We start from the raw sequence: 25,996 nt of genomic DNA on the forward strand, positions 1-25,996 counted from the left end.
CTCTGCCCTGCCCTTATCTCCGAGAAAGTCAAATAAGCCCGGTTCGGCCTGTCCCAAACCGGCAGGGGCACCTCAGCCAACACTGGCGCGCTGGACCCCGGCTCTGGGTCCTCTGTTCCCAGGGCTCCGCCCAGATCTGCTGGGCCCCGCCCCCCGGCTGCGCGGGTGGGAGGCGGGGCCGGGGGGCGCGGCCGCCAGGCTGGGGGCGGGGCTGAGGGGGGCCGCAGCCCCGGGGCGGGGGCTCGGCGCGGGCCCGCGAGATGCCGGTGTTGGCGGCCCGCGCGGCTGCAGCTGCAGCGGCGGGGGAGGCGGCGGCAGAGGCGGCGGCGGGGCCCGGGAGGGGGGTGGCGTGGGGGACCGGCGCGTAGCCGGGACCATGGAGGGGCAGAGCGGCCGCTGCAAGATCGTGGTGGTGGGAGACGCAGAGTGCGGCAAGACGGCGCTGCTGCAGGTGTTCGCCAAGGACGCCTATCCCGGGGTGAGGGACCTGCGTCTTGGGAGGGGGGCGCTAAGGCTGCTGCGGGATGGGTGACAGGGGCCCTGGGGACGGATAGGAACGGGTACTCGGGTAACCAGGGACAAGATACAGGGGCTCGGAGGACGGGGGGAGGCCTTGAGGGCTCGGGAAGGACTGCAGAGGATTGGGGTGGGAGGAATTAGGGAGCAGGGTGAGATGGATGGGGTTTGGGAGAACCAGAGCATCCGGGAGGGAGGGCGAGGGGAATGTCGGAGGTCCTGGGCAATGGAGAAGGGAAGAACTAGGGGGCTGAAGGGACCAGGAGGAGGTCTGGGAGCCTAGCAGAGATTCTGCGGGGGGCAGGAGCTCCCGGGATCTCCCCTTTGCCCAATCCCAAACCAACTTGTGTCCAGGGGCTGGGCTGGACGGGGTGTGGGAGTGAGGAGGGCATTTATCTGGGGTGAGGACTTGGAGAGAGGATCTCATCTGGATCCATCCCGTGTCTGCAGAGTTATGTCCCCACCGTGTTTGAGAACTACACCGCGAGCTTTGAGATCGACAAGCGCCGCATTGAGCTCAACATGTGGGACACTTCAGGTAGCCAAGTCCCTGGGGGTCACCCTGACTTCCAAGGTGGCCCACTCTGTCCCCTCCCTTGGCTAGACCCTTAGGTTCCAGGTCAGCCCAGCCCATCCATCCAATTCCAACAGGAAGGAAAAATCAATTTTCCGCTTAAAGCTAGGGAAACTGAGGCAGAACTTGCTGATCCTGACAGAAACCATGTCCTAAAGGAGAAAGCCTAGGATCTGAGCCCTTCAGCTGGGTTCTGCCTACCTGGGAAAGTTGGGAAGGAATGGCTTTTAATTTGGAACATGTTTCTTCGGAGATAAGACTGAGTTTAGAAAAGACATTCAGAGGCTGGGTGCGGTGGCTCACACCTATAATCCTAGTACTTTGGGAGGCTTGGGTGGGCAGATCACCTGAGGTCAGGAGTTTGAGACCAGCCTGGTCAACATGGTTGAAACCCCGTCTCTACTAAAAATGCAAACATTAGTTGGGCATCTGGCACGTGCCTGTAATCTCAGCTGCGGGGAGGCTGAGGCAAGAGAATCGCTGGAACCTGGGAGAGGGAGGCTGCAGTGAGCCGAGGTCATGTCACTGCATTCCACTGCATTCCAGCCGGAGCGAAAGAGCAAGACTCCGTCTCAAAAAATAAAAAAAGAGAAAAGACATTTAGAATGTCTTGAGTGAGGAGTGGTCGGGGGCTGTTTCTCTCCATTGAACTAGAGAAATCTGAGGTCAACTCCCAGGAGAATGGGAGAGTGCTTTCCTGCCACTGCTGTTTTCCTCCTCCCAACATAAGGAGGGTTTTTATTTATTTTTATTTATTTTTATTTTATTTTATTTTTGAGACGGAGTCTTGCTCTGTCGCCCAGGCTGGAGTGCAGTGGCCGGATCTCAACTCACTGCAAGCTCCGCTTCCCGGGTTTACGCCATTCTCCTGCCTCAGCCTCCCGAGTAGCTGGGACTACAGGTGCCCGCCACCACGCCTGGCTAGTGTTTTGTATTTTTTAGTAGAGACGGGCTTTCACCGTATTAGCCAGGATGGTCTCGATCTCCCGACCTCGTGATCCGCCCGTCTCGGCCTCCCAAAGTGCTGGGATTACAGGCTTGAGCCACCGCACCCGGCCGGGTTTTTATTTTTACAAGAGTTCCCTTTGGGGCTTTAGACTGCCAAAGCCCAGAAAGCACACGTAACATTTTATGAGAATGACTATAGATTTCATGAGCTTCTCAAAGGGGTCCAAACCTTAGTCAAGAATAAAAATTATTACTTTTTAAACCCCTAGGGAAGCAGAGAGCCGTTTCCCACCATTTGACTCCCCTTCTGCCCACTGCCCCACTTGGGAAACCCAGACTCCATGATGGGTATTAATGATGGGTATTAGTGGTTGCTCTTTTCCATTCTCTGCTCCCAGCATCCCTTGACCAGGATCTGGAAGGTCTCCCATTCCCTTCCAGGCCTCCCATCCACTCAGGCCCCTCATGCTCTCTCTTCCTTCAGGTTCCTCTTACTATGATAATGTCCGGCCTCTGGCCTATCCTGATTCTGATGCTGTGCTCATCTGCTTCGACATTAGCCGACCAGAAACACTGGACAGTGTTCTCAAGAAGGTGGGAGCCTGGGGAAATAGGGCAGCTAGACTGAGACGGACCAGCCACCATGGTCCTGACATAAAATGGGCCAGGAGGAGGGAGTGATAGCTGGGGTACAGCCGTCAGCTGGTTAGCGAGTGAAGCTCTCATCCCTGCCACCCCTGCCTCCAGCCCCCATCCCTCCCAGCCACCCGCTTCCTGAAAGTCCTCAGAGCTGGATACAGCAGCTAGGGGAGGTGGGGGAGTGAAGGGAGAAGCACTCACGGGATTCTTTCTCTGCTCTTCCAAGTCCTTGGCAGTGGGAGCCCCAGATGGAGGGGATGGGATGTGAAGGCTGATCCTGGAACTCAGGAAAGCCCTGTGGCCTCCTCTCCAGGCCCCAATTTCCATGAGAAAAGCCAGTGGTGAATGGACAGAAGTCAGCTAGGGCAGCCCCAGTTCCCAGGTGGGGGAGGGGAGGGTGGGATAAATTTGTTCCCAGGAGACAGCATGGGAAAGGCGAGTGGGAATGGGAAGGTTCCAGGCTGGCAGACCCTTCATAGCCACTGAGGGAGAAGAGTCCGCAGGCCCACGCCAGCCCTCTCGTCCCCCCTACTTCTCTCTCACCCCATCCTGCTCTCAACCCAAGCCTAGCATTCTCACCTCTTCCTTGTGTGGGAGAGTTCCGAGGGATACGTGGTTTCTGCATGCTGTGAGGAAGAGAGGGCACACTGCTGGCATGGCGCAAAGGCTCACCCTGTGCTTCCCTCCACCGCTCCACAATTCTCTTTTCTTCTCCTACATAGTGGCAGGGAGAGACTCAAGAGTTTTGCCCCAATGCCAAGGTTGTGCTGGTTGGCTGTAAACTGGACATGCGGACTGACCTGGCCACACTGAGGGAGCTGTCCAAGCAGAGGCTTATCCCTGTTACACATGAGCAGGTGGGACCCTTGACCTCTGACCTCATCCCAGCCTAGACCTGTCACCTCTGCACCTTCAGTCTCTGATTTGAAAACACCTTGGCCGGGCGCGGTGGCTCAAGCCTGTAATCCCAGCACTTTGGGAGGCCGAGGCGGGTGGATCACGAGGTCAGGAGATCGAGACTATCCTGGCTAACATGGTGAAACCCCGTCTCTACTAAAAATACAAAAAACTAGCCGGGCGTGGTGGCGGGCGCCTGTAGTCTCAGCTACTTGGGAGGCTGAGGCGGGAGAATGGCGTGAACCCGGGAGGCGGAGCTTGCAGTGAGCCGAGATCACGCCACTGCACTCCAGCCTGGGAGACACAGCGAGACTCCGTCTCAAAAAAAAAAAAAGAAAACACCTTACCTGGCTCATCCTTTGTTCTGGCCTGTGACCTCTGACCTGATCCCTTGACTGTCCCCAGCCCTGACATTCAACCCCAGCCCATAGCCTCCGTGCCCCTTTCTAAGCTGCAGGCTAAGACCTATAACTTTCTTCCATGCACTCCTTCCTTTTCCAGGGCACTGTGCTGGCCAAGCAGGTGGGGGCTGTGTCCTACGTTGAGTGCTCCTCCAGGTCCTCTGAGCGCAGCGTCAGGGATGTCTTCCACGTGGCCACAGTGGCCTCCCTTGGCCGTGGCCATAGGCAGCTGCGCCGAACTGACTCACGCCGGGGAATGCAGCGATCCACTCAGCTGTCAGGACGGCCAGACCGGGGGAATGAGGGCGAGATACACAAGGATCGAGCCAAGAGCTGCAACCTCATGTGAGGGGCTAGGAGAGGGCAGAGTGTGAAGAGGGGTGGTGAGGGACACAGTTGTTCCCCTGCCTGCGCCCAGGCTTTCTGACCTCCTGAGCCTGGCTGGGAAGTCAGGGCAGGCAGAGCAAGCAATTCTTCTGGGCAGGGGAGCTGGAGGGCAGAAGGATATCATCATTTCTCATCTCCTCCTCCCTCCTCTTCTCCAGTGGATATTGAGGGAGCTAACAGGGCTGGCATCTGGGGCATGAACTGAGATGGGGCAGGTGGGGGTTAGGGAAGCTGATATCAAATAGTGACCTTGGTGGAGTCTCCTATGTGAAGAGTACCCTCCCTCTCCACCCCCAGCCCCCATATCCTGGTTCTGGCCCAAGGAAAATGTCCATTCTACGACCTTCTCTTTTCCTCTCCTCTCACTTCTGCAGCTATTCTCACACACCTAACCTCTAGGCAACATGCACTAAATTCAAAAGCAAGGAGAAGCCCTTCCCCCACCATCAGTCCACCAGCCCTAGAACCTCCCTTGCCTCTACAGTCACCCAATAAAGCCCAAGTCCATGGAAAACGGCTGTGGCTTTAGTTTTGTTGCTTTTTAAAAAAATCAATCTACCAGTCTCTAGCAGTAAGATGGAAAGTTAGACCTCAGCCGGGGAACTTTCCATGTCCGCAGATAGAACAGAGGACAAAGCCATAGGTTGGATCAGAAGTGTCCTTTTAGGAGTCAGAGTTGGGAGAAGGAGACATCCTGGGACTGTTCATCCCAGTTAATAAAGTGGGCAATTCTCAGGCCATTAGGGGATTTTAGAGCAGACTGACATGCAATTAGTCAGTATTTCTCAGCCCAGCCAAGCCTGCTGCTAGTGTGGGAGGGGTCCTGCTCGCCATCTGTACCCCTGGCTTGGAGTCTGCTGGTGCCCTGGGGGTTGTGGGGATGAGGAGGCATCAAAAACCTCCACATCACAGAAGCTACCCCTATACAGCGTGAAGTTTCCTAAGGGGTCAGTAGTTTGATTCTGGGGTCTTAGAGGCTCAGGCCAGGGACCTTTCTCTCCTTCCATGCTGAGTTCCTTGATGACTTTCAGGGAAGCATCAGCTGTTAGAGTTACCCCTACTCTGTCCCTTCAAGGAAAGATGGTGGAAAGGACGGCCGAGCGCCTGTTGTCAGGAAAGACAGTGCTGGTCTGTTTTCTCGGGAGTCTGGTTTCAGATTGTCCTGTATTCCCTCCCTGGCTCTGGTCCCACTGGCCTCTTTTCAGTGACATTCTCCCCCAGGAACCATCCCTGGCCCTTCCCTCCCCCAGCCCCAGCCCTAGCCAGTTCTCCCAGACACACTGGAAGAGAACACTGACCTTACCCAACTGTCTGCTGGGATCCCACCCAAATTTATAGCCCATTCCTCCCTCTTCATTCATTCAGCAAGTATGTATTGAACACCAACTGTGTGCCATACACTGGCTTGGGAGATTGCAAGGACCAGTCTCTAAGCTTCTGGAGGCCAACCCAATGTGGAAGAGAAGTACCCCAGGTGTGAGGGTGCCATGACTGAGGGATATTTGTACATGTACAGGGTGCTATGGGAGCTCCTTGCAGCCTGAGAAGCCAGTCCTGTTAGCCAGGTCCTGAGGGTTGAAGAGGAGTTTGCCAGGCAGGGAAGGGGTAGGAAAGGCACTCTGGGCAGAGGGTACAGCATGTGTAAACACGTGGAGATGAGAACGAGCATAGCACTGTTGGGGCTCCCATGGCAGGGAGAATAGAAGACAAGGCTAGGAAGGTACCCTGAAGCTACTGCAGGGTCCACAGAGGAACCAGAATTTCATTCTGAGGATGAATGAAATCATCCTCAGAGGATGAAGCCACCAGGAATTTCAGGCAGAGAGTGAAGTGATCAGAGTTGTTTTTTGGATAGATGGTTATCTGGATGAGGTATTTGGGGCTGGGAGATTTGGCTCTGAGATGTGTCATTTAAAATAGCTTGTCAGCAGTGACTCACACCTATAATCCCAGCCAAGATTCCTCCTTTGGGAGGCCAAGCTGGGAGGATCGCTTGAGGCCAGGAGTTCGAGACTGCAGTGAGCTATGATCATGCCATTGTCTTCCAGCCTGAGTGTCAGAGTGAGACCCTGTCTCTTAAAAAAAAAAAAAAAAAGAGGGCCGGGCGCGGTGGCTCAAGCCTGTAATCCCAGCACTTTGGGAGGCCGAGACGGGTGGATCACGAGGTCAGGAGATCGAGACCATCCTAGTGAACACAGTGAAACTCCGTCTCTACTAAAACTACAAAAAAAACTAGCCGGGCAAGGTGGCGGGCGCCTGTAGTCCCAGCTACTCGGGAGGCTGAGGCAGGAGAATGGCGTGAACCCGGGAGGCGGAGCTTGCAGTGAGCTGAGATCAGGCCACTGCACTCCAGCCTGGGCGACAGAGCAAGACTCCGTCTCAGAAAAAAAAAAAAAAAAAAAAAAAGAAAAAGAGAAAATAGCTTCTCTTTTCCCTTATGCCAGGTTCCAGTATTGAGAGACAAGAAATTCCCACCCACCACTCCCTGGCTCATCAGATACCCCTATCCCAACCTCTCCTATGGGACTAGTTCATCTCAGCCCGTCTCAAAGATTCTAGGATAACTTCAATGGCATTTGAAATTATCTAAGTGCCCCTCAAACTGAGACCTGGTTAGGGACTGACTCAAGGACCCTGAGTCCTCGGCTAAGGGTACAGGACAGGGCAGGGGCTCCAGGCCCAGCTAGGTGGATCTCCATCTGTCTTTGAGGACTGACCCTTTCCGCACAAGGACCTGCCATAAAAATCGACTTGTGATTTTTAGCTGAGTGGCTTCTCTTTTCACTTTGGACTTCTCAGTGCATAGCAGTTTCAAGCCTGCAATCACCAAAGTGTAGAATGTGGAGTGTTTGTGCCCCCTCTTTCCTCTAATCTCCATCTCCTGCCATGTGAGCTCAGGGAATGCAAACATAATTAGAAAGATCAATCAGCTGGAGGAACCCCCAAAGTTTAATACCTTTTTAATACTACCAGGAATGGATTTTTGGTCCCTTTCTGCAGGTCTGGATTGCCAGATGTTTTGTTTCTGGGGAGGAGGGCTCTGGGCTGAGCAGCTCAGTGGGTGGGAGGAGGGAATGGGACTGTTCCTGATCCTCAAAGGCCTCTGTAGGCTGAAGGGAGGGGACCTTACTCCCTTCCCCACCCCAGATGCAGGAGTCACTCAGCTTTCTTCTCTGCAGCTGTTTCCCTCACAAATGAGACTGGTTTGGGAAACAATGTAGCCTCGTTAAACATTTAATGAAATAAACAACTAATCACACTGTGATGGCTGCCAGTGTTTCTGTTTTTTTTTTTTTTTTTTTTTTTTTCTTCTTTTTTTTTTTGAGACAGAGTTTCGCTCTGTCATTCAGGCTGGAGTGCAGTGGCACCATCTCAGCTCACTGCAACTTCTGCTTACCAGGTTCACATGATTCTCCTGCCTCAGCCTCCTGAGTAGCTGGAACTACAGGTGTGCACCACCACACACAGCTAATTTTAGGTTTGGGTTTTTTTTGTTTTTTTTTGTTTTTTTGAGACGGAGTTTCACTCTTATTGCCCAGGCTGGAGTGCACGGGCGTGATCTCGGCTCACGGCAACCTTGCCTCCCGGGTTCAAGCAATTCTTCTGCCTCAGCCTCCCGAAGTAGCTGGGATTACAGCCATGCGCCACCATGCCCAGCTAATTTTGTATTTTTAGTAGAGAGGGGGTTTCTCCGTGTTGGTCAGGCTAGTCTTGAACTCCCGACCTCAGGTGATCCACCCGCCTTGGCCTCCCAAAGTGCTGGGATTACAGGTGTGAGCCACCGTGCTCAGCCATTTTTGTATTTTTAGTAGAGACGGGGTTTCACCATATTGGCCAGGATGGTCTCGATCTCTTGACCTCAGGATCCATCTGCTTGAGTCTCCCAAAGTGCTGGGATTACAGGCGTGAGCCACCGCGCCTGGCCTAATTTTTGTATTTTTAGTAGAGACGGGGTTTCACCATGTCGGCCAGGATGGTCTCAATCTCCTGACCTCGTGATCTGCCCTCCTCGGCCTCCCGAAGTGCTGGGATTACAGGCCTGAGCCACCGCGCCCCGCCCTGGTGTTTCTTAACCTAGGCAATAAGCCTGCCTGGGAGGGAGGAGGGGGAAGGACAGGGTGGATGGGAAGAGAGGACTCAGTCAAACTACTGAAACACTTCAGCTGACAAGGGTCCTCCCCTTGTGACTCTGGCCCTCCCAGGAGGGACAGTCGTGGGAAGAGCTTCAGATTCAGAGGCAGAAGTCCCGGGGCCTGGGTTGAGCTCTGCTGCTTCTTCCCTGGGGAGTCTTTGGTGAGGCTCAGCACCTCTGTGAACCTCAGTTTTTGCACCTAGAAAAGGGGGCGGATCACTACATCTTCCTCATTGTGTTGCTGAGCTGATGTCAACTTTTATTCTTTACAACCAAGACACCAAGGCTTAAGTGCTTCTAAACTGGGCCTGAGGGAGTCGGGAAAGGCTTCTTAGAGGGGTATTTTGTGCTGGGACTGGAAGGCTGGAGGAAGACAGAAGATAGGAAGCGGGAGGTGGTTATGTCTTGTTCCCACACCTATCCTGGGCCTGAAGAGAGCTTTAGTGACTCCTCCAAAGATTGAGGTCCCTTGGTCTCCATTTTTCTGAACTCCTCTTATTACTTTTTCTGCAGTCTCTGGGTGAGGACTTCATGTTGCCATAGTGACGCTCTCCCTGCTTCAGGTGCACTCAGACTTGTCCTGCAGGCTGAGGAAGGTGTGGGGGAAGGGGTCATGTCCCTGAGATGCCCAGTGGGGCAGGCACTCTTGGCACAGCTCTCTCCCCCGACTCCACATTCTCTTCCCCGGGAAAGGGTTTAGCATTTTGTTCTCAGTTTGTTCTACACAAGGCAGCTCCTCTCCTGCTTCCTTCCTTCCAGCCGGGTTCTCAGATCTCCCTCCAGCTCTGTCTGGTCAGTCCCTTACTTGCTGCCCTCAAGGCTGTGAGTGAGGGTCAGAGAGTGGGGAGGCTCCAGGTCAGGAGGTGTGGGATGATTCCTGAGTAGCTACCCCCTAGCAGCCGAGAGACAAGAAAGCCATGTACACTAGTGCCCCTCCCCACGAGAAAATGCCTCTGCTGTTGACTCTTAAATAACAGATGTCTGTCTGCATATTAATGAGATTGGACGAATAATTGGTGAGTTTTTCATTCAGTGTCAGAATGAACCGGGAGGCCTTATGTTCATGCACACAGACACCCACTCACCCCTGACTCTCCCCTTCCCCCACAGCACAATGAAACAGACACAGACGCCGGCAGGCTTGACCCATGAGGGGAGGGGCAGACGGGGAACCACCGGGAGGGGTGTTAGGGAGGGGTGTTAGCAGGAGGGAGACCCCCATGGTTGGTCTGGGTTGGTCAGGTTTCTCTCTTGATCACTGCCTCCCCATCTCCCCGGGGGCAAAAGCTTGCATTTGTGAGATTTCGCCACCCTGCAGAAGGGGCTCAGAGGAGGAGGGGGCTCTGGGGAGAGGCAGTTGCTGCCTAGAGGACAGCAACAAAACAGTGGTCTCCTTCAGCGACTTCGTGGCTCACTTGAGTCTGGAGTCAATGAGCCCCTTACCCTGCGTTAGACCCTGTGCCAGGGTGTGAGATGGAAGAACAGAGGTTTTGGAGTCAGGTAACTACAATTTGCTAGCTGGGTGCCCTTGCACAAGTTCTCTGAGCCTCACCCTTTTTGTCTCTAAGAACACCTACCTTGCAAGATTGAAAGGATGAAATGAGATAAAGTGTGTTATGTGTCTTAGTGCCTGGTTTATAATAGGCCCCAACTCATATTTTTGTCTCCCGACCTATCCCCAAAACAAACCAAGACACTTGCTTAATTGCTGCGTCTCATGCCAGACCCACCTTTGTTAGGGAAGGGGTTAATTAGAAGTCTAGTAATTATCCTAGCTGCCTGGAAACCAAGAGGAAAAGATACAGAGAGGAACAGAAATAGAGAAAAAGAAATAGACACAGGAGACAGAATGATGGAAACAAAGGCCCCGAGAACAGGAGACCACAGAGATGGGAATGGGAACATGGAGAAGGTATTGTGGGCAAACGAAGTGAACCCTCAAATGACAGTTTAGAATCCAGGCCCGGTGCAGTGGCTCACACCTGTTATCCCAGCTATTCAGGAGGCTGAGGTGGGAGGATCATTTGAACCCAGGAGTTTGAGACCAGCCTGGGCAACATAGGGAAACACTGTTTCTAGAAAAAATAAATAAAAATTAGCTAAGCGTGGTGGCACATACTTATAGTCCTAGCTACTCAGGAGGCTGCGGTGGGTGGATCACTTGAACCAGGAGTTCGAAGCTGTAGTGAGCAGTGATCACACCACTGCACTCCAACCTGGGTGACAGAGTGGAACCCCATCTCAAAAAAACCAAACCAAAACAAAACAAAAAAACAGTCCCAGTGCTGTGGCTCACACCTGTAATCCTAGCACTTTGGGAGGCCAAGGCTGGAGGATCACTTGAGCCCAGGAGTTCGAGACCAATGTGGGCAACACAGTGAGACCTTGTCTCTATAAAATATTAGCCAGGTGTGGTGGCCCACAGAAAGTTGAGGTGGGGGGATCACTTGAGCCTGGGAGGTAGAGGTTGCAGTGAGCTGAGATTGTGCCACTGTACTACTTCAGCCTGCATGACCGAGCGAGACCTTGTCTCAAAGAAAAAGGATCCAGAGGTTAGAGTCTAAAATGCTTAGGTTTGCCATGTTCTTGCTGTTTGACCACAGCAAGTCTTACCCCCTCTCAGCACCTCAGTCTCTTCTATAAAGTGAAGGGGTGATTTGCTCTCTAAGGTCCCTTCTCATTGTGTGAGAACAAGAGTCCCAGTAGCCTGGGAACACAGGGGAGGGGACGCGGCTGCCCACCCTTCGACACTATTACCCATTGGTCACTTGTGCTCTGTCTCCTCTCTCCCTTGGTAAATGGATCTGCTGCGCCAGCAAACAACTGTCCATTGTGTCCTAATGAGGGACGAGCAGGGAAAACCAATCACTTATGATGCAAATGAGCCCACGGCTGCAGCCTCCTCACATTCACTGAGTGCTTCTCTTCTGTCCAGAGCCCAGCGCTGCCCCAGTTGGGCCTTTCTCCCTAGCTCCAGTTCCCATCTGGTCCTGGAGGAGGAGTGGGGAGGCCCAGACTGGCCTCCCCATTGTTGTTCATTGCACTCCCTGCAAGGAGTTTCAACCCTCAAATCCTCCGAGCCTGGCCCAGCTCCTCTCCCCACCCCAAAGGTGGCTCAGTTTGATTTTTTTAAAAAATTGATTGAAGGCTGGGCACGGTGGCTCAAGCCTGTAATCCCAGCACTTTGGGAGGCCGAGATGGGCGGATCACGAGGTCAGGAGATCGAGACCATCCTGGCTAACACGGTGAAACCCCGTCTCTACTAAAAATACAAAAAACTAGCCGGGCGAGGTGGCGGGCGCCTGTAGTCCCAGCTACTTGGGAAGCTGAGGCAGGAGAATGGCGTAAACCTGGGAGGCAGAGCTTACAGTGAGCTGAGATCCGGCCACTGCACTCCAGCCTGGGTGACAGAGCGAGACTCCGTCTCAAAAAAAAAAAAAAAAAAAAAATCGATTGAAATTCACATAACATACAATTAGCCATTTTAAAATATACAATTCAGGTGCATTTAGTGCATTCACAATGTTGTGCAACCACCACCTCTGGACTCAGGTTTTATGCCCTCTGCCCATTCGATGCCCTACAGCCTTCAGCGGGACTGGGCAGAGCTGAGGACTAATGGAGGCTGGTGAATAGGCTGAGAAAAGCCCAGAGCTGGCCTGAGGTGAAGAGGTGATCCCCATGCTTTAGGATGACGTTAGAAGGCTTAGGCTTTGGTGGGAGGGGGACGTCACTGCCTTAGCCAGCACAGACCTGTGGCCACATTGTAGAACATTATTTTATTTATTTATTTATTTATTTATTTGACATGGAGTTTTGCTCGTATTGCCTGGGGTGGAGTGTAATGGCATGATCTCAGCTTGCTGCAACCTCCAGCTCCCGGGTTCAAGTGATTCTCTGGCCTCAGCCTCCTGAGTAGCTGGGATTACAGGGGCACGCCACCATGCCTGGCTAACTTTCTATTTTTAGTAGAGACAGGGTTTCACCATGTTGACCAGGCTCGTCTTGAACTTCTGACCTTAGGCAATCGGCCTCCCAAAGTGCTGGGATTATAGGCATGAGCCACTGCGCCCGGCCCCAGAACATTCTTGCATTCTTGAATTTCCTTGGGAATTTTTTTTTTCCATTTTAATTTATCAGGCATTAGAAACCAGAAGTGGCTTCTGTACAGATCTTGGTTTCCATAGCTTTCAGAGCTTCTGTGGGCTTGGGGATGATCCCGTCGGCAGGCTTCTCACTTTAGCAGCTGCAGAAGGCCCTGAGACAGCCCCACAGTCCTTTGCCTCCAGGAAAGACCTCCTGCCACCTAGAACCCTAGGAACAATCCTAGACTTTCTACCTAATGTGTACTAGCTTATTCCAGAGTCATATAGCCTAACAGCTGGGAAGAGCCTCCTAAGTTGAGTTTCTCTTGCTAATATACACTGTAATTTTATTTTATATGACTTTTTTTTTTTTTTTTTTTTTGAGATGCAGTCTTGCTCTGTCTCCCAGGCTGGAGTGCAGTGGCGTGATCTCAGCTCACTGCAAGCTCTGCTTCCTGGGTTCACGCCATTCTCCTGCCTCAGCCTCCCCAGCAGCTGGGACTACAGGTGCATGCTGCCACGCCCGGCTAATTTTTAGTATTTGGTTTTATATGACTTTCAAGAGAAGATGGCAAACATCTGCTTACCTGTGTGTCTGTGTTACCTTGGATTCACCCTCTATTCCCTCATCTAGGACGTGCAATAATGTTTTAAATACACACACACACACACACACACACACACACACACACACACACGCCCTCTGGAATTAACCAGTGTCAACTGCTGCAGCACTGCAGAGAAAAACACTCTATAGTCATAAACTTCCTATTATCTTCCAGTGCATATCTCTGTTCAACTGGAGTCGTTAGTTGACTCTCTCCTAGACATAGCCCAGACAGCATAATGAGGGCATTTCCATCTGTGGCCTAATGAACAGGGACTCCTAGGTTAGTTATTTCCAGGTCTGCCACCAGCTCACTGAGTGACCTTTGACAAGGCCCTGGACCTGTTTTAGCACCTATAAAGTGCGGTTAGCAATTTTATCCTAGTGAAGTGGGAGAGATAATGGCTGGGCTAATGCTTTGAACCTGCAAAGAAATAATCATGAACACCATAATTATTTCCCCAGTTATTGCAGCAGCAGTCTCTCTGTCTGCCTTGAATGTCCATCATGGAGAAGACCTTGCTGATAGATAGGGGAAAATGTTATTCTGTCTGGGTGGACATTGGTCTAATTAAGTACAAAGGGGTAGCCTTCATGATAGGCAAAAGAGAATCAAAGAGGCCAGGTGTGGTAGCTCACGCCTGTAATCCCAGCACTTTGGGAGGCTGAGGTGGGTGGATCACCTGAGGTCAGGAGTTCAAGACCAGCCTGGTCAATATGGTGAAACCCTGTCTCTACTAAAAATACAAAAATTAGCTGGCGTGGTGGCGGGCGCCTGTAATCCCAGCTACTCAGAAGGTTGAGACAGGGAGAATTGCTTGAACCCTGGAGGCAGAGGTTGCAGTGAGATCGCACCATTGCACTCCAGCCTGGGCAACAAGAGCAAAACTCTGTCTCGAAAAAAAAAAAAAAAAAAAAGAAAATCCTTAGGTGTGGGTTTAGAAGAAGCCACTCTTGGACACATAGATCCCTTATATTGTTTTTGGAGTAAGTTAGGATCATAGAAAAATGGGCAAAAGGCATTAAAGATAATTAGCATTCCAGAACACGGCTAGTTTTCCAAAGGTCTTGAGAGTGGAACCAGTAGTTGGATAAGCCCTTCAATGCACTGAGTCATCATTTACTTCCTTTCATCCTTTACTTCATTCATTCAGGAAAAACTCACTGGGTGCCTAACAAAGTATCTGCTAGTTACAGAACTGGGTTATACCAAAGATAAAATAATTATGGTCATAAGAGATTATAAGGACCTTCTAGTCAAATAGAGAGGATAAAATATGCACACAAATAACTTCGATTGAATAAAGTGTCACAAATAAAGCAAAACTTCTGAAGTATTCTAACTGGGGAGAGATTCTGGCCTAGAAAACCCAGGGAAGGCTCTGTAGGGGTGAGGGGGCAGGATTGGGGCCTGTGGAGACGGCAGATCAGGATTTGCCTAGTAGAACATAGAGTATGAGCAAACTTTATGGGTTCCTATATTTGGTGGCCAGGGTGCCTGAAAAGGAGCAGCGGGTAAGGAATTGGAAAGGTTGGGTTTGGGCTTGGGATGGAAGGTCTAGGGAGATTGGGTAGGGACAAAGGGTCAGAGATATGTATCCTTTCAGGACTCTCTTGTCTTTTCTCATCTCTCTGGATCAGGTGCTCCTTCCTCCAATTCTAGCAGCTGGAGGCTCTCACCTGGGCCTGTGGCATCTCCAGCTTTCGTTTTCAACTGGCTAAATCTTTTTTTTTTTTTTTTTTTTTGAGACGGAGTCTCGCTCTGTCGCCCAGGCTGGAGTGCAGTGGCCGGATCTCAGCTCACTGCAAGCTCCGCCTCCCGGGTTTACGCCATTCTCCTGCCTCAGCCTCCCGAGTAGCTGGGACTACAGGCGCCTGCCACCGCGCCCGGCTAGTTTTTTGTATTTTTTAGTAGAGACGGGGTTTCATCGTGTTAGCCAGGATGGTCTCGATCTCCTGACCTCGTGATCCGCCCGTCTCGGCCTCCCAAAGTGCTGGGATTACAGGCTTGAGCCACCGCGCCCGGCCTCAACTGGCTAAATCTTACTCAAGGCCCAAGGCCCAGTTGAGATGCCTCCACCAGAAGTCTCCCACAACAGGCAGAGCCTGGCCCCACCACATGGCCCCAAAAGAACTTTTACACCAGAATTCTGCAAGTTTTCTTTGGCTTTCTTTTCTTGCCTCACTCATTGGATAGTAACCAATTTGAAGGTCAGAAATGGAGTTTTTCACCCTGTTTTCCATAGCTACACACATACACGCACACACAGACACACGCATGCCCATACAGAATACCACAGAACCGGGCACAAAGTGTCCCCTCAATCATTAACCTTATTGTTATTCACCGCCTCCCAGGACTGGTTCCCAGTGCAATGCACTGGAAAGAGCACAGGGCTTCAGTCTCACACAAATCTTTGTTTGAATCTGGGTTCTGCCCCTTCCTTTTGTTGTGTGATCTTGGGTAAGTTGCTTGACCTCTCAAAGCTTCATTTTCCTCATTTGTATGTGGGGAATAGTGCGTGGCACTTAGGAGTGTGGCAAATGATAGTCATTAATGATTATTGTTGTTGCTGCTGAGAGCCAGCAAGATCAGATGGTTTACAGGATCCAGGGCTGGGTTTTCATTTTCCTTCCCTTTTAACTCAGTTGTCTTCTTCTCCCATCTGCCTGCTCTGTGTGTTTTCTGTTACCGTCCACGGGTCGGCCTGCATCTCCCTCCAGGCTGGCTTTCTCTTCGCTCCTCAGAGAGCTCAGCTGTTGCTGACTCTCACAGGGTATGGGTGTCTGTGCCTTGCGCACCATCAGTCAATAAAGATAAATTACAAAATCATTTGTTTTATTTGTTCTTGTTACCTTGAGGGCTGTCTGAAATTGCCTTTCTTTTGAAAGCCACATTTGCATATCTATGCTGGAGTCAAAGGCTGCAGCTGTGGTTTCAATACAATTTAAATATTAATAAAACCTCCTAAACCTTTAGCTGTTTTTTAAAAAAGCAGTCTTGCCCTTCTGCTCCTAGATTGCTAATATAATTTAATCTTTGTCCTTTGCATTGTACAGCAGTCCCCCCTTATCTGCGGGGGATATGTTCCAAGACGACAAGTGGATGCCTGAACCCTCAGATAGTACCAAACCCTGTATATATGATGTTTTTCCCTATACATACATACCTATGATAAAATTTAATTTATAAATTGGGCACAGTAAGAGATTAACAATAACTAATAAAATAGAACAAGTCAAACAATACTCAGAATGGTGTACAATTTAAAACGTATGACTTGTTTCCGGAATTTTCCTTTTAATATTTTTGGACCATGGTTGACCATAAGTAACTGAAATCAAAACCATGGATAAGTGGGGGGACTACTGTTTTTGCTTAAAGGGCCTTCTTGAAGGTAACTGAAGTCAGCTGTTGCAACCTTGTAGCGAACCACTTACCAGCCCACAAACCTTATTTATCCTTAACAAGCCCAAGATTCACTACAGACAAAATAATAGACCACAGGTAACATTTATATACCAATTAGCAGCCCCTTACACTAAGCCATTTGTTCTCAAACTTGAGCCTGTTGCAGAATCACAGGTTGCTGGCCCCACCTAAGTCTGGGATTCACTGAGTCTGGGAATTTGCATATCTAACAAATTCCTAGGTGATGGTGTTGCCCCCTCACACTCCTATCAGGGGATCATGCTTTGAGAACCTTGCACTGAACTGTAATGTTAAGCTGTCACATATCATTTTGAGGTTTTTTTTTTTTTTTTTGAGATGGAGTCTTGCTCTGTCGCCCAGGCTGGAGTGCAGTGGCTGGATCTCGGCTCACTGCAAGCTCCGCCTCCTGGATTCACACCATTCTCCTGCCTCAGCCTCCCGAGTAGCTGGGACTACAGGTGCCCGCCACCTCGCCTGGCTAATTTTTTTTTTGTATTTTTAGTAGAGACGGGGTTTCACCGTGTTAGCCAGGATGGTCTCGATCTCCTGACCTCGTGATCTGCCGTCTCGGCCTCCCAAAGTGCTGGGATTACAGGCTTGAGCTACCGCGCCCGACCCATTTTGAGTTCTTGAAACCATGTCTCCACAGCTCATATTCCCCAGCCATGAGAGTCGGGGGGATGTCTCTCTAGATCTCGATTCCTTCTAGTCCCTTCAACAATTGCTTACATTCTCCTGATCCTCCAGACATTCAGGATCAGCTCCCTCTACACCTCCCCAATCCCTGCTCTCCATAGGAGCTGTTTCTAGTTTTCCTTAATTTTCTATTTGGCCAGATTAGTTTCTTTAATTTTCTCCTTGTTACAGGCAGTTACTGGGTGTTCAAGGGAACCATGCATCACTATAGTGGAGGGGGCTGCCGGCTCAGCCATTTTCCAGTAGTCTTTGATAAGTGAGCCCCCACATTCCCTGGGTAGCTGGCCCCATTCTCTGGGACTTCTTTGCATAAATCTGCAGCTCCCCCTCATCCTGCCATTCTCTGTGTGCCGTCTGCCTCTGGGGCTGACCTTATCTGCTCCTCGCAGCCTTCAGAGGACACATTCTGGGCAGCTTGGCTCCTTCCGCTCCAACTACCCCAACACTGATTCCTTTCTTTTTCTCCTGCATGTTTTTGAGGCAATACTTTTTGATGATTCTGGTTGCATTTTTTAGGAGGGACATAATCTGCCAGAGCTCTTCTCTAGGCCCCCTCCCTGTGCCTGCATGATAATCCTTTCTCCTTCCTTTCCAGCTTCTTTGTAGAAGTTTGTTTTGTAAAATGAGATAAAGGCAGTACAGGAACCAGTTCCCAAGTGCTGCTGTGCCCAGAGAGGGCTAGAGATTGTGGGGTGGAAAAGTGGGAGGACATCTTAAAGTCAGAGGTCAAAGGAACATGGATTAACTCTCCTCAGGTAGGACTATTTTTTTTTTTTTTGGTGAGACAGAGATTTACTCTTGTTACAAAGGCTGGAGTGCAATGGCACGATCTCGGCTCACCGCATCCTCCGCCTCGCAGCTCAAGAGATTCTCCTGCCTCAGCGTCCCAAGTAGCTGGCATTACAGGCAAGTGTCACCATGCTCGGCTAATTTTGTATTTTTAGTAGAGACGGGGTTTCACCGTATTGCCCAGGCTGATCTCGGACTCCTGAACTCAGGTGATCAGCCAGCCTTGGCCTCCCAAAGTGCTGGGATTACAGGCGTGAGCCACTGCACCGGGCCCCTTAGGTAGACTCTTTTTTTTTTTTTTTTTTTGAGACGGAGTCTTGCTCTGTCGCCCAGGCTGGAATGCAGTGGCGCGATCTCGGCTCACTGCAAGCTCCGCCTCCCGGGTTCACGCCATTCTCCTGCCTCAGCCTCCCGAGTAGCTGGGACTACAGGCGCCCACAACCGCGCCCGGCTAGTTTTTTGTATTTTTAGTAGAGACGGGGTTTCACCGTGGTCTCGATCTCCTGACCTTGTGATCCGCCCGCCTCGGCCTCCCAAAGTGCTGGGATTACAGGCGTGAGCCACCGCGCCCGGCCTTAGGTAGACTCTTAACCTGGGCCAGGCATCATGAGGCCAGGGCCTGAACTTGACTTTTGGGAAAGGTTATGCAGAACTTGAAACAGATGGGGTGTATATTTGTTGGGAGACCTTAGAGACAATTACAGAAAACTTTAATGTATTTTAGTCATCTTTGCTTTCACTCACTATTCCTGAAAACGCAGGCTGTACTAGATGGATACTGCTTTTCCTATTAACCCAACAGTGATGGGGTCAGAAGGCTGAGGCCTGGCTTAGCCTCAAGGCCCAGTAGCACTTCTGCTTGCTTCCTGCCTGACTTTACTGCTAACACGGAGACTCATCAACTCGCTGGCAGGTAGACAGGGAGCTGGCATGGGCCCTAGGGAAGTCAAGCTGTAGGTGAGGATGAACTGGAAGGCTTTGACAACTAAGATACAGTCATAAGCTGGAAGGCCAGAGAGAAGTGGAAATAGCAGCCATGATCCACTACTGTAAGACCCTTTGCCTGACATGGGGCTGCTTTTACTACCTCCTACCATGGCCCAAAAAGGAAGTGAGTGCGAGTTCCTCTCAAAATCTAGTTCTCTCCCCAAATTCCCTTAAGGCTTGAACCTTCTGTCCCAGGGTCCAGTGACAGAGGCAGATGGAAAGCTGATGATGGGAACAGAAAGGTGGCTTTGGATCTTCATGTAGTCATTTATTAGCTGTGCAAATCTGAGTAAAATCTTACAAACAAGGAACTTGGGATTCAACTCCCATTTTTCCAATGAGGTAACAAATACCCGCTTCATAGGGCTATGATGAAGACTGATATAAAATGTAATACTGGCAGTTAGCTCCATTTTCTCTATCCTCCTTCACTGTCTCCAGCAAATACAGCAGGACTGAATTGTGTGATGACTTCACTCTCTTTGCTCAAAAAGGATTCCAATCTCTGAGCAGTGTGAGGACCAGGAAATAATGATAGAGAGTGTCATCTGTGGATTAAGCATGTTAAATACAAGTGGTAGGCAGAATTCTAAAGATGTCTTCCCTTGATTGCTGTCTTCTGGTTATTCAATCCAACACTAACCTAGGTACTGCTGTGAAGGGACTTTGCAGCTATGGCTAAGGCTATGGACTTTAAGATATGAAGATCACTTTGGATTACCAGGTGGGTGCAATCTAATCACTTGAGCCCTTAGAAACAGAGACATGTCTCTGGCAGGAGTTAGAAAGATGGAGCAGTCAGCAAGATTCAGTGTGAGAAAAACTTGACCACCCATTGCTGGTTTTGAAGGTGGAGGCAGACGGACTAGAAGCCTAGGAATGTGGGGAACCTCAAGAAGCTGAGAATGATGCCCAGCCGACAGCCGGTGGGAAACAGGGATCTTAGTTCTAAAACTACAAGGACTTATTCCCAGAGCCTCTAGAAGGGAACGCGCCCTGCAAACACCTTTATTTTGGCCTCATGAAACCTGAAACAAAGAAACAGTTGAGCCACCTCAGACTTCTGACCTTGCAACAATTTGTTTTGGTAGCAACAGGAAATACAAAAGGTATTTAAGCTGCCTCAATAAATCCTAAGAGGTTGATACTATCATTAACCCCATTTTACAGAGGAGGAGACTGAAGCACAGTGAAAAGGCTCTGAAACAAGTCAGTTGGTCTAAGTCTCAAGAACAGTCATTCATGGTGGAAGTGTTTACTACCAAGTTTATTTGCAGTGTTAACAGCACAATATTTACAACAGGTATTTTGTACAATCAAGTCTTCACTGCCCTTGCACACGGGGGGGCGGCTAGGGAAGACCTAGTCCTTCCAACAGCTATAAACAGTTCTGGATAATGAGTTTATGAAAAACACTTTTTCTTCCTTTGGCAAGCAAAATTATTTATGAAGCTGTGTGGTTCAGCAATAGGGAGCAAAGGGAAAAAAATTACCTCAAAGAAAGCAACAGCTTCCTTCCTGGTGGGATCTGTCATTTTATAGACATGAAATATTTATGCCAGAGGTCTTATATTTTAAGAGGAATGGGTTATATACCAGAGCTACAACAATAAACATTTTACTTATTACTAATGAGGAATTAGAACACTGTCTTTGGAAACCGGTTCTTGAAAATCTTCTGCTGTTTTAGAACACATTCTTTAGAAATCTAGCAAATATACCTCAGACTTTTAGAAATCTCTTCTAGTTTCATTTTCCTTTCTTTTTTTTTGGAGCCACAGTCTCACTGTGTCACTCAGGCTGGAGTGCTGTGTTATGATTTTGGCTCATTGTAACCACTCCACCTCCCGGGCTCAAGCGATTCTCCTGCTTCAGCCACCCGAGTAGCTGGGATTACAGGTGTCCACCACCATGCCTGGCTAATTTTTGTATTTTTGGTAGAGATGGGGTTTCACCATGTTGGCCAGGCTGGTTTTGAACTCCTGACCTCCAGTGATCCACTTGCCTCACCCTCCCAAGGTACAGGGATTACAGGCGTGAGCCACCATGCCCAGCCTTCAAGTTTCATTTTCATTTCTAATACCTGCCTCAGAATTTCCTCCCCAGTGTTCCACTCCAACATTTGAGAACTGCCCAAGGACTATTCTGATTTTAAGTCACATAATCGATCCCAAGCACTCTCCTTCTATTGAAGGGTCTGACTCTCTGCCTTTGTGAACACAGGGTTTTAGAGAAGCAAATTTAGGGAAACCAGCTGTTCTCTTGAGGCCAAGCCGCTCCGTGCTTCCAGCCCTAAGCCAACAGCCCAAATAGAAAGAATAGGGCTGATAAATAATGAATCAGCATCTTGCTCAATTGGTGGCGTTTAAATGGTCTAAAATCTTCTCAGGTGAAAAATTACCAAAATTTTGTGCTCATGGCAGATTTCAAAGGGAGACTTGAAGCAGAAAATCTTTAAGGGACCCTTGCATAGCCAGAAGTCCTTTTCAGGCTGATGCACATAAAATATTTAGTAGCCAGGACAGTGGAAGGACTGAAGAGTGAGAGGAGCTCCCAGGGCCTGGAAAGGCCACTTCGTAAACTCATTCTTGGAGTCCTGTGGCTCTGTACCTGTGGCTGGCTGCAATCAGTAGTGGCTGTGGGGGATCTGGGGTATCAGGTAGGTGTCCAGCTCCTGGCACTGGTAGAGTGCTACACTGTCCAACACCCACTCTCGGGTCACCACAGGTGCCTCACACATCTGCCCAATTGCTAGAGACAGAGAACACAAGCACAGATTAGTGTCAATTCATTCTCCTGGACCAGGTTCTAATCAATAGACTCCAGGGTCCTGGTTGCATTAATTCTTAGGATTAATGAGGTAGAAGCCAATTATTATTATTCTTTTTTGAGACGGAGTCTTGCTCTGTCGCCCAGGCTGGAGTGCAATGGCGCAATCTTGGCTCATTCAACCTCCACCTCCCGGGTTCAAGCAATTCTCCTGTCTCCACCTCCCGAGTAGCTGGAATTACAGGCACACGCCACCACACCTGGCTAATTTTTGCATTTTTAGTAGAGACGGGTTTTCACGATGTTGGCCGGGCTGGGCTTGAACTCCTGACCTCAGGTGATCCACCTGCCTTGGCCTCCCAAAGTATTGGGATTACAGGCGTGAGCCACTACGCCTGGCCTTTTTTTTTTTTTTGAGACAGTCTTGCTCCTGTTGCTCAGCCTGGAGTGCAATGGCACGATCTCAACTCACTGTAACCTCCACCTCCCAGGTTCAAGTGATTCTCCTGCCTCAGCCTCCCAAGTAGCAGGGATTACAGGTGCCTGCCACCACGCCAGGATAATTATATTTTTCTTTCGGAGATGGAGTCTCGCTCTGTCACTCAGGCTGGATTGTGATGGTGCAATCTCAGCTCACTGCAACCTCCACCTCCCGGGTTCAAGCAATTCTCCTGCCTCAGTCTCCCAAGTAACTGGGACTACAAGCGTGTGCCACCATGCCTGGCTAATTTTTTTTTTTAGTATTTTTAATAGAGATGGGGTTTCACCATGTTGGCCAGGCTGGTCTCAAACTCCTGATGTCAGGTGATCCTGACACAGAAGAATCACTTGAACCCAGGAGGCGGAGGTTGCAGTGAGCCAAGACTGGGCCACTGTACACCAGCCTGCTGGGTGACAGAGTGAGACTCCACCTCAAAAAAAAAAAAAAAAAAAAAAAAAAAGCAATGCTTCAGGACATAAGGCCTTGCTCTGAAGAGGCCCAAGGAGTGACAGCTGGTGAAAGCCCACAGCCTCTGGCAACTGTATTAACATGAACTTCAATCTGTTAAAGGAAAGCCACCAGGAAAACAGCACTGTAATTTAACAATATGGAAAAATGTATGTGATAACTTAAGGAAAAAAGCAAAACAGTGTAATTATGATCACATTTTATAAAATACACCCGTGTATATATATGCACATATGCCTGGTGGAATTTTATGGTGATCATCTCCAAGTAGTGGAATTACTGGGATTATTTTATTGTTTTTGTGTAAATTTATACTTTCTTTTTTCTTTTTGAGACATGGTCTCGCTGTGTCGCCCAGGCTGGAGTGCAGTGGTATGATCGTGGCTCACTGTAGCATCGACCTCCTGAGCTCAAGTGATCCTCCCACCTCAGCTTCCCAAGTAGCTGCGACTACAGGCATCTGCCACCAGACCCAGCTACTTTTTAAATTTGTTGTACAGATGAAGTCTCCTTATGTTGCCCAGGCTGGTCTCGAACTCCTGCACTCCCACCTTGGCCTCCATCTTGGCCTCCCAAAGTGCTGGAATTATAGGCATGAACCACCATCCCCGGCCTTGATTTATATTTTTGTGATCTACATTCATATCTTACTCCCACCCTATGGAAACAGTTCATGTCTTACTTTTACAATATAAAACAAACAACAATAAAAACGTCAAAAAGACATTTTAGCCCTTCATTCAACAAATATTCAAAATGTGCTAAGAACTGTGCTATTCAAGCACCAGGTAATGAGTGGTAAACCAAACCCATGCAAAAGGACCCCATATAGCACAGGTACATGCAGGCACCTTACCATGGAAGCCATTGTCCTCTGTCCAGGCATCTGGCTGCACAACCACAATTGGGTGGAAACCCTGGATCCCCAGGAAGGAAAGAGCATTGAGAGTGTGAGAGCAGGACTATTGGAACTGTCACGTCATCATTTTTTTTTTTTTTTGAGACAGGGTCTTGCTACATCACCCAGGCTGGAGTGCAGTGGTGTGATCTCAGCTCACTGCAACCTCTGCCTCCTGGGCTCAAGCAATCCTTCCACTTCAGCCTCCCAAGTAGCTGAAACTACAGATACATACCACCACCCCTGGCTAATTTTTTTGTATTTTTGGTACAGACAAGGTTTCGCCATGTTGCCCAGGCTGGTCTCAAACTCCTGGGCTCAACTTCCCCACTGGGATTACAGGCATGAGCCACCGCACCTGGCCTCAGCTAATTTTTAATAATTTTTTTGTAGACATGAAGTCCTACTGTATTTCCCAGGCTGGTCTTGAGCTCCCAGGCTCAAGCGATTCTCCCACCTCGGCCTCCCAAAGTGTTGTGATTATAGGTGTGAGGCACTAGGCCCAGTCCATCATTTTTTCATTTTTTCTTTTTTTTTTTTTGAGACGGAGTCTCGCTCTGTCACCTAGGCTGGAGTGCAGTGGCGTGATCTCAGCTCACTACAATCTCTGCCTCCCGGGTTCAAGCGATTCTCCAGGCTGGAGCGCAGTGGCACAATCTCGGCTCACTGCAAGCTCCGCCTCATGGGTTCATGCCATTCTCCTGCCTCAGCCTCCCAAGTAGCTGGGATTACAGGTACCCGCCACCACGCCCAGCTAATTTTTTGTATTTTTAGTAGAGATGGGGTTTCACCATGTTAGCCAGGATGGTCTCTATCTCCTGACCTCGTGATCCGCCTGCTTTGGCCTCCCAAAGTGCTGGGATTACAGGCGTGAGCCACCGCGCCCGGCCTTTTCTCTTTTTTTTTAGACGAAGCCTCACTGTCACCCAGGCTGGAGTGCAGTGGTGCAATCTTGGCTCACTGCAACCTCTGCCTCCCAGGTTCAAGCGATTCTCACACCTCAGCTTCCCAAGTAGCTGGGATTACAGGCATGCTCCACCAGGCCTGGCTAATTTTTGTATTTTTTTTTTTTTTTTTTTTTTAGCAGAGATGGGGTTTCACCATGTTGGCCAGGCTGGTCTCAAACTCCTGACAAGTGATCCACCTGCCTTGGCCTCCCAAAGTGCTGGGATTACAGGCATGAGCCACCATGCCCAGCGTCCAGCCCATCATTTCTTTCTTTTTTTTTTTTTGAGACGGAGTCTCGCTCCGTCGCCTGGGTTGGAGTGCAGTGGCGCGATCTCAGCTCACTGCAAGCTCCGCCTCCCGGGTTCACGCCATTCTCCTGCCTCAGCCTCCCGAGTAGCTGGGACTACAGGCGCCCGCCATCTCGCCCGGCTAATTTTTTTGTATTTTTTTAGTAGAGACGGGGTTTCACCGTGTCAGTCAGGATGGTCTCGATCTCCTGACCTCGTGATCCACCTGTCTCGGCCTCCCAAAGTGCTGGGATTACAGGCTTGAGCCACTGCGCCCGGCTGAGCCCGTCATTTCTTGATGATTTGTTGAAACACAGTATGCTGGGGCAGTCAGAGAGGAGAGGGAGGGGCATATGGCAAAAAGAGTTAGAGGGAAAGAGCTTTCCCTCAGTATATTTAATATGTGCAGTTCTCAAATCCTCACCCATCCCTTACAGATGGAGTCTTCTGGCACAGGTATGTGGGCAGAGAAGACTTCTGAGGCTACAGTAGGGGCGTCCATAGGGACTGACAGGTGCCAGTCTTGCTCAATCACAGGAGAGAATACTGTGCCCTTCCTCTCTGACAGGGCAGCGAATACTTACTGTGCCAAGGGTGAATGATGAAAGCTCCTTCACCACAGAAGCACCACAAAGCTGTACCATCCACTCCAGTTGATCTAAAATGGACATTTAGATGTAAAATCACCGCAGTAATCTGTGTACTTAACTCAGGTCCTCTACCCTACACTCTCCGGATGAAGGCTTATAGCAAGACCTCTCAGTGGGAGAGTCTCTCTCTCTGCTCCAAAGAACAATGGTCTTAAAATACCAGGGGTATGGATTTTAAGTCAATTTGCCACTGATATGCTATGTACTCTGGTTATCAGTCTCCATAAGGCCACTTGGTAGAAGGTTTGACAGTCTCTCAAATAAAATGCTTGAAAGAAAAAAAAAAAATCGAAGATCTAATTTCCATTAATTTGCTAAATTGCTGGCTAAGACACTGTGTGAAAAAACACCCACCTTCCTTCCCTCCCTTTCTCCCTTCATCCTAATTCTGTGTTGGTAATTGA

At 49.8% G+C, this 25,996-nt stretch overlaps 2 protein-coding genes and 1 long non-coding RNA gene across 54 annotated transcripts in view; 2 read left to right on the forward strand and 1 right to left on the reverse strand.

Moving 5' to 3' along the window:
- Window positions 1-341: 341 nt before the first annotated feature.
- On the forward strand, window positions 342-5,260 carry RND2 (Rho family GTPase 2). The gene is given in 5 exon segments (NM_001261140.1): window positions 342-478; window positions 967-1,054; window positions 2,523-2,632; window positions 3,400-3,534; window positions 4,076-5,260. Coding segments are annotated over 5 exon segments (684 nt in total). The 5' UTR covers window positions 342-376; the 3' UTR covers window positions 4,325-5,260.
- A 12,532-nt stretch (window positions 5,261-17,792) lies between these two features.
- LOC144335744 (uncharacterized) lies at window positions 17,793-23,531 on the forward strand. 2 transcript variants are annotated; one of them, XR_013406875.1, is made up of 4 exons: window positions 17,793-18,205; window positions 18,521-19,153; window positions 19,739-19,815; window positions 23,144-23,531. It is a non-coding gene; the product is annotated as an uncharacterized LOC144335744 (long non-coding RNA). The 2 variants fall into 2 exon arrangements; XR_013406874.1 differs by having other exon boundaries at window positions 17,793-18,198; window positions 18,512-19,153.
- BRCA1 (BRCA1 DNA repair associated) overlaps window positions 20,338-25,996 on the reverse strand; it is a 100,326-nt gene continuing 94,667 nt past the window's right edge. For 50 of the 51 annotated variants that reach the window (XM_077969258.1, XM_077969254.1, XM_077969246.1 and 47 more), the window contains 3 exons: window positions 25,527-25,600; window positions 23,666-23,726; window positions 20,338-21,842 (listed from right to left, as the gene is read on the reverse strand). In XM_077969258.1, the coding sequence (XP_077825384.1) occupies window positions 21,718-21,842; window positions 23,666-23,726; window positions 25,527-25,600 (260 nt within the window). In that variant the 3' untranslated portion in view covers window positions 20,338-21,717. 51 annotated transcript variants of the gene reach the window in all.

Source organism: Macaca mulatta, chromosome 16 (assembly GCF_049350105.2).
Source record: "Macaca mulatta isolate MMU2019108-1 chromosome 16, T2T-MMU8v2.0, whole genome shotgun sequence".
Taxonomy (NCBI): Eukaryota; Metazoa; Chordata; class Mammalia; order Primates; family Cercopithecidae; genus Macaca; species Macaca mulatta.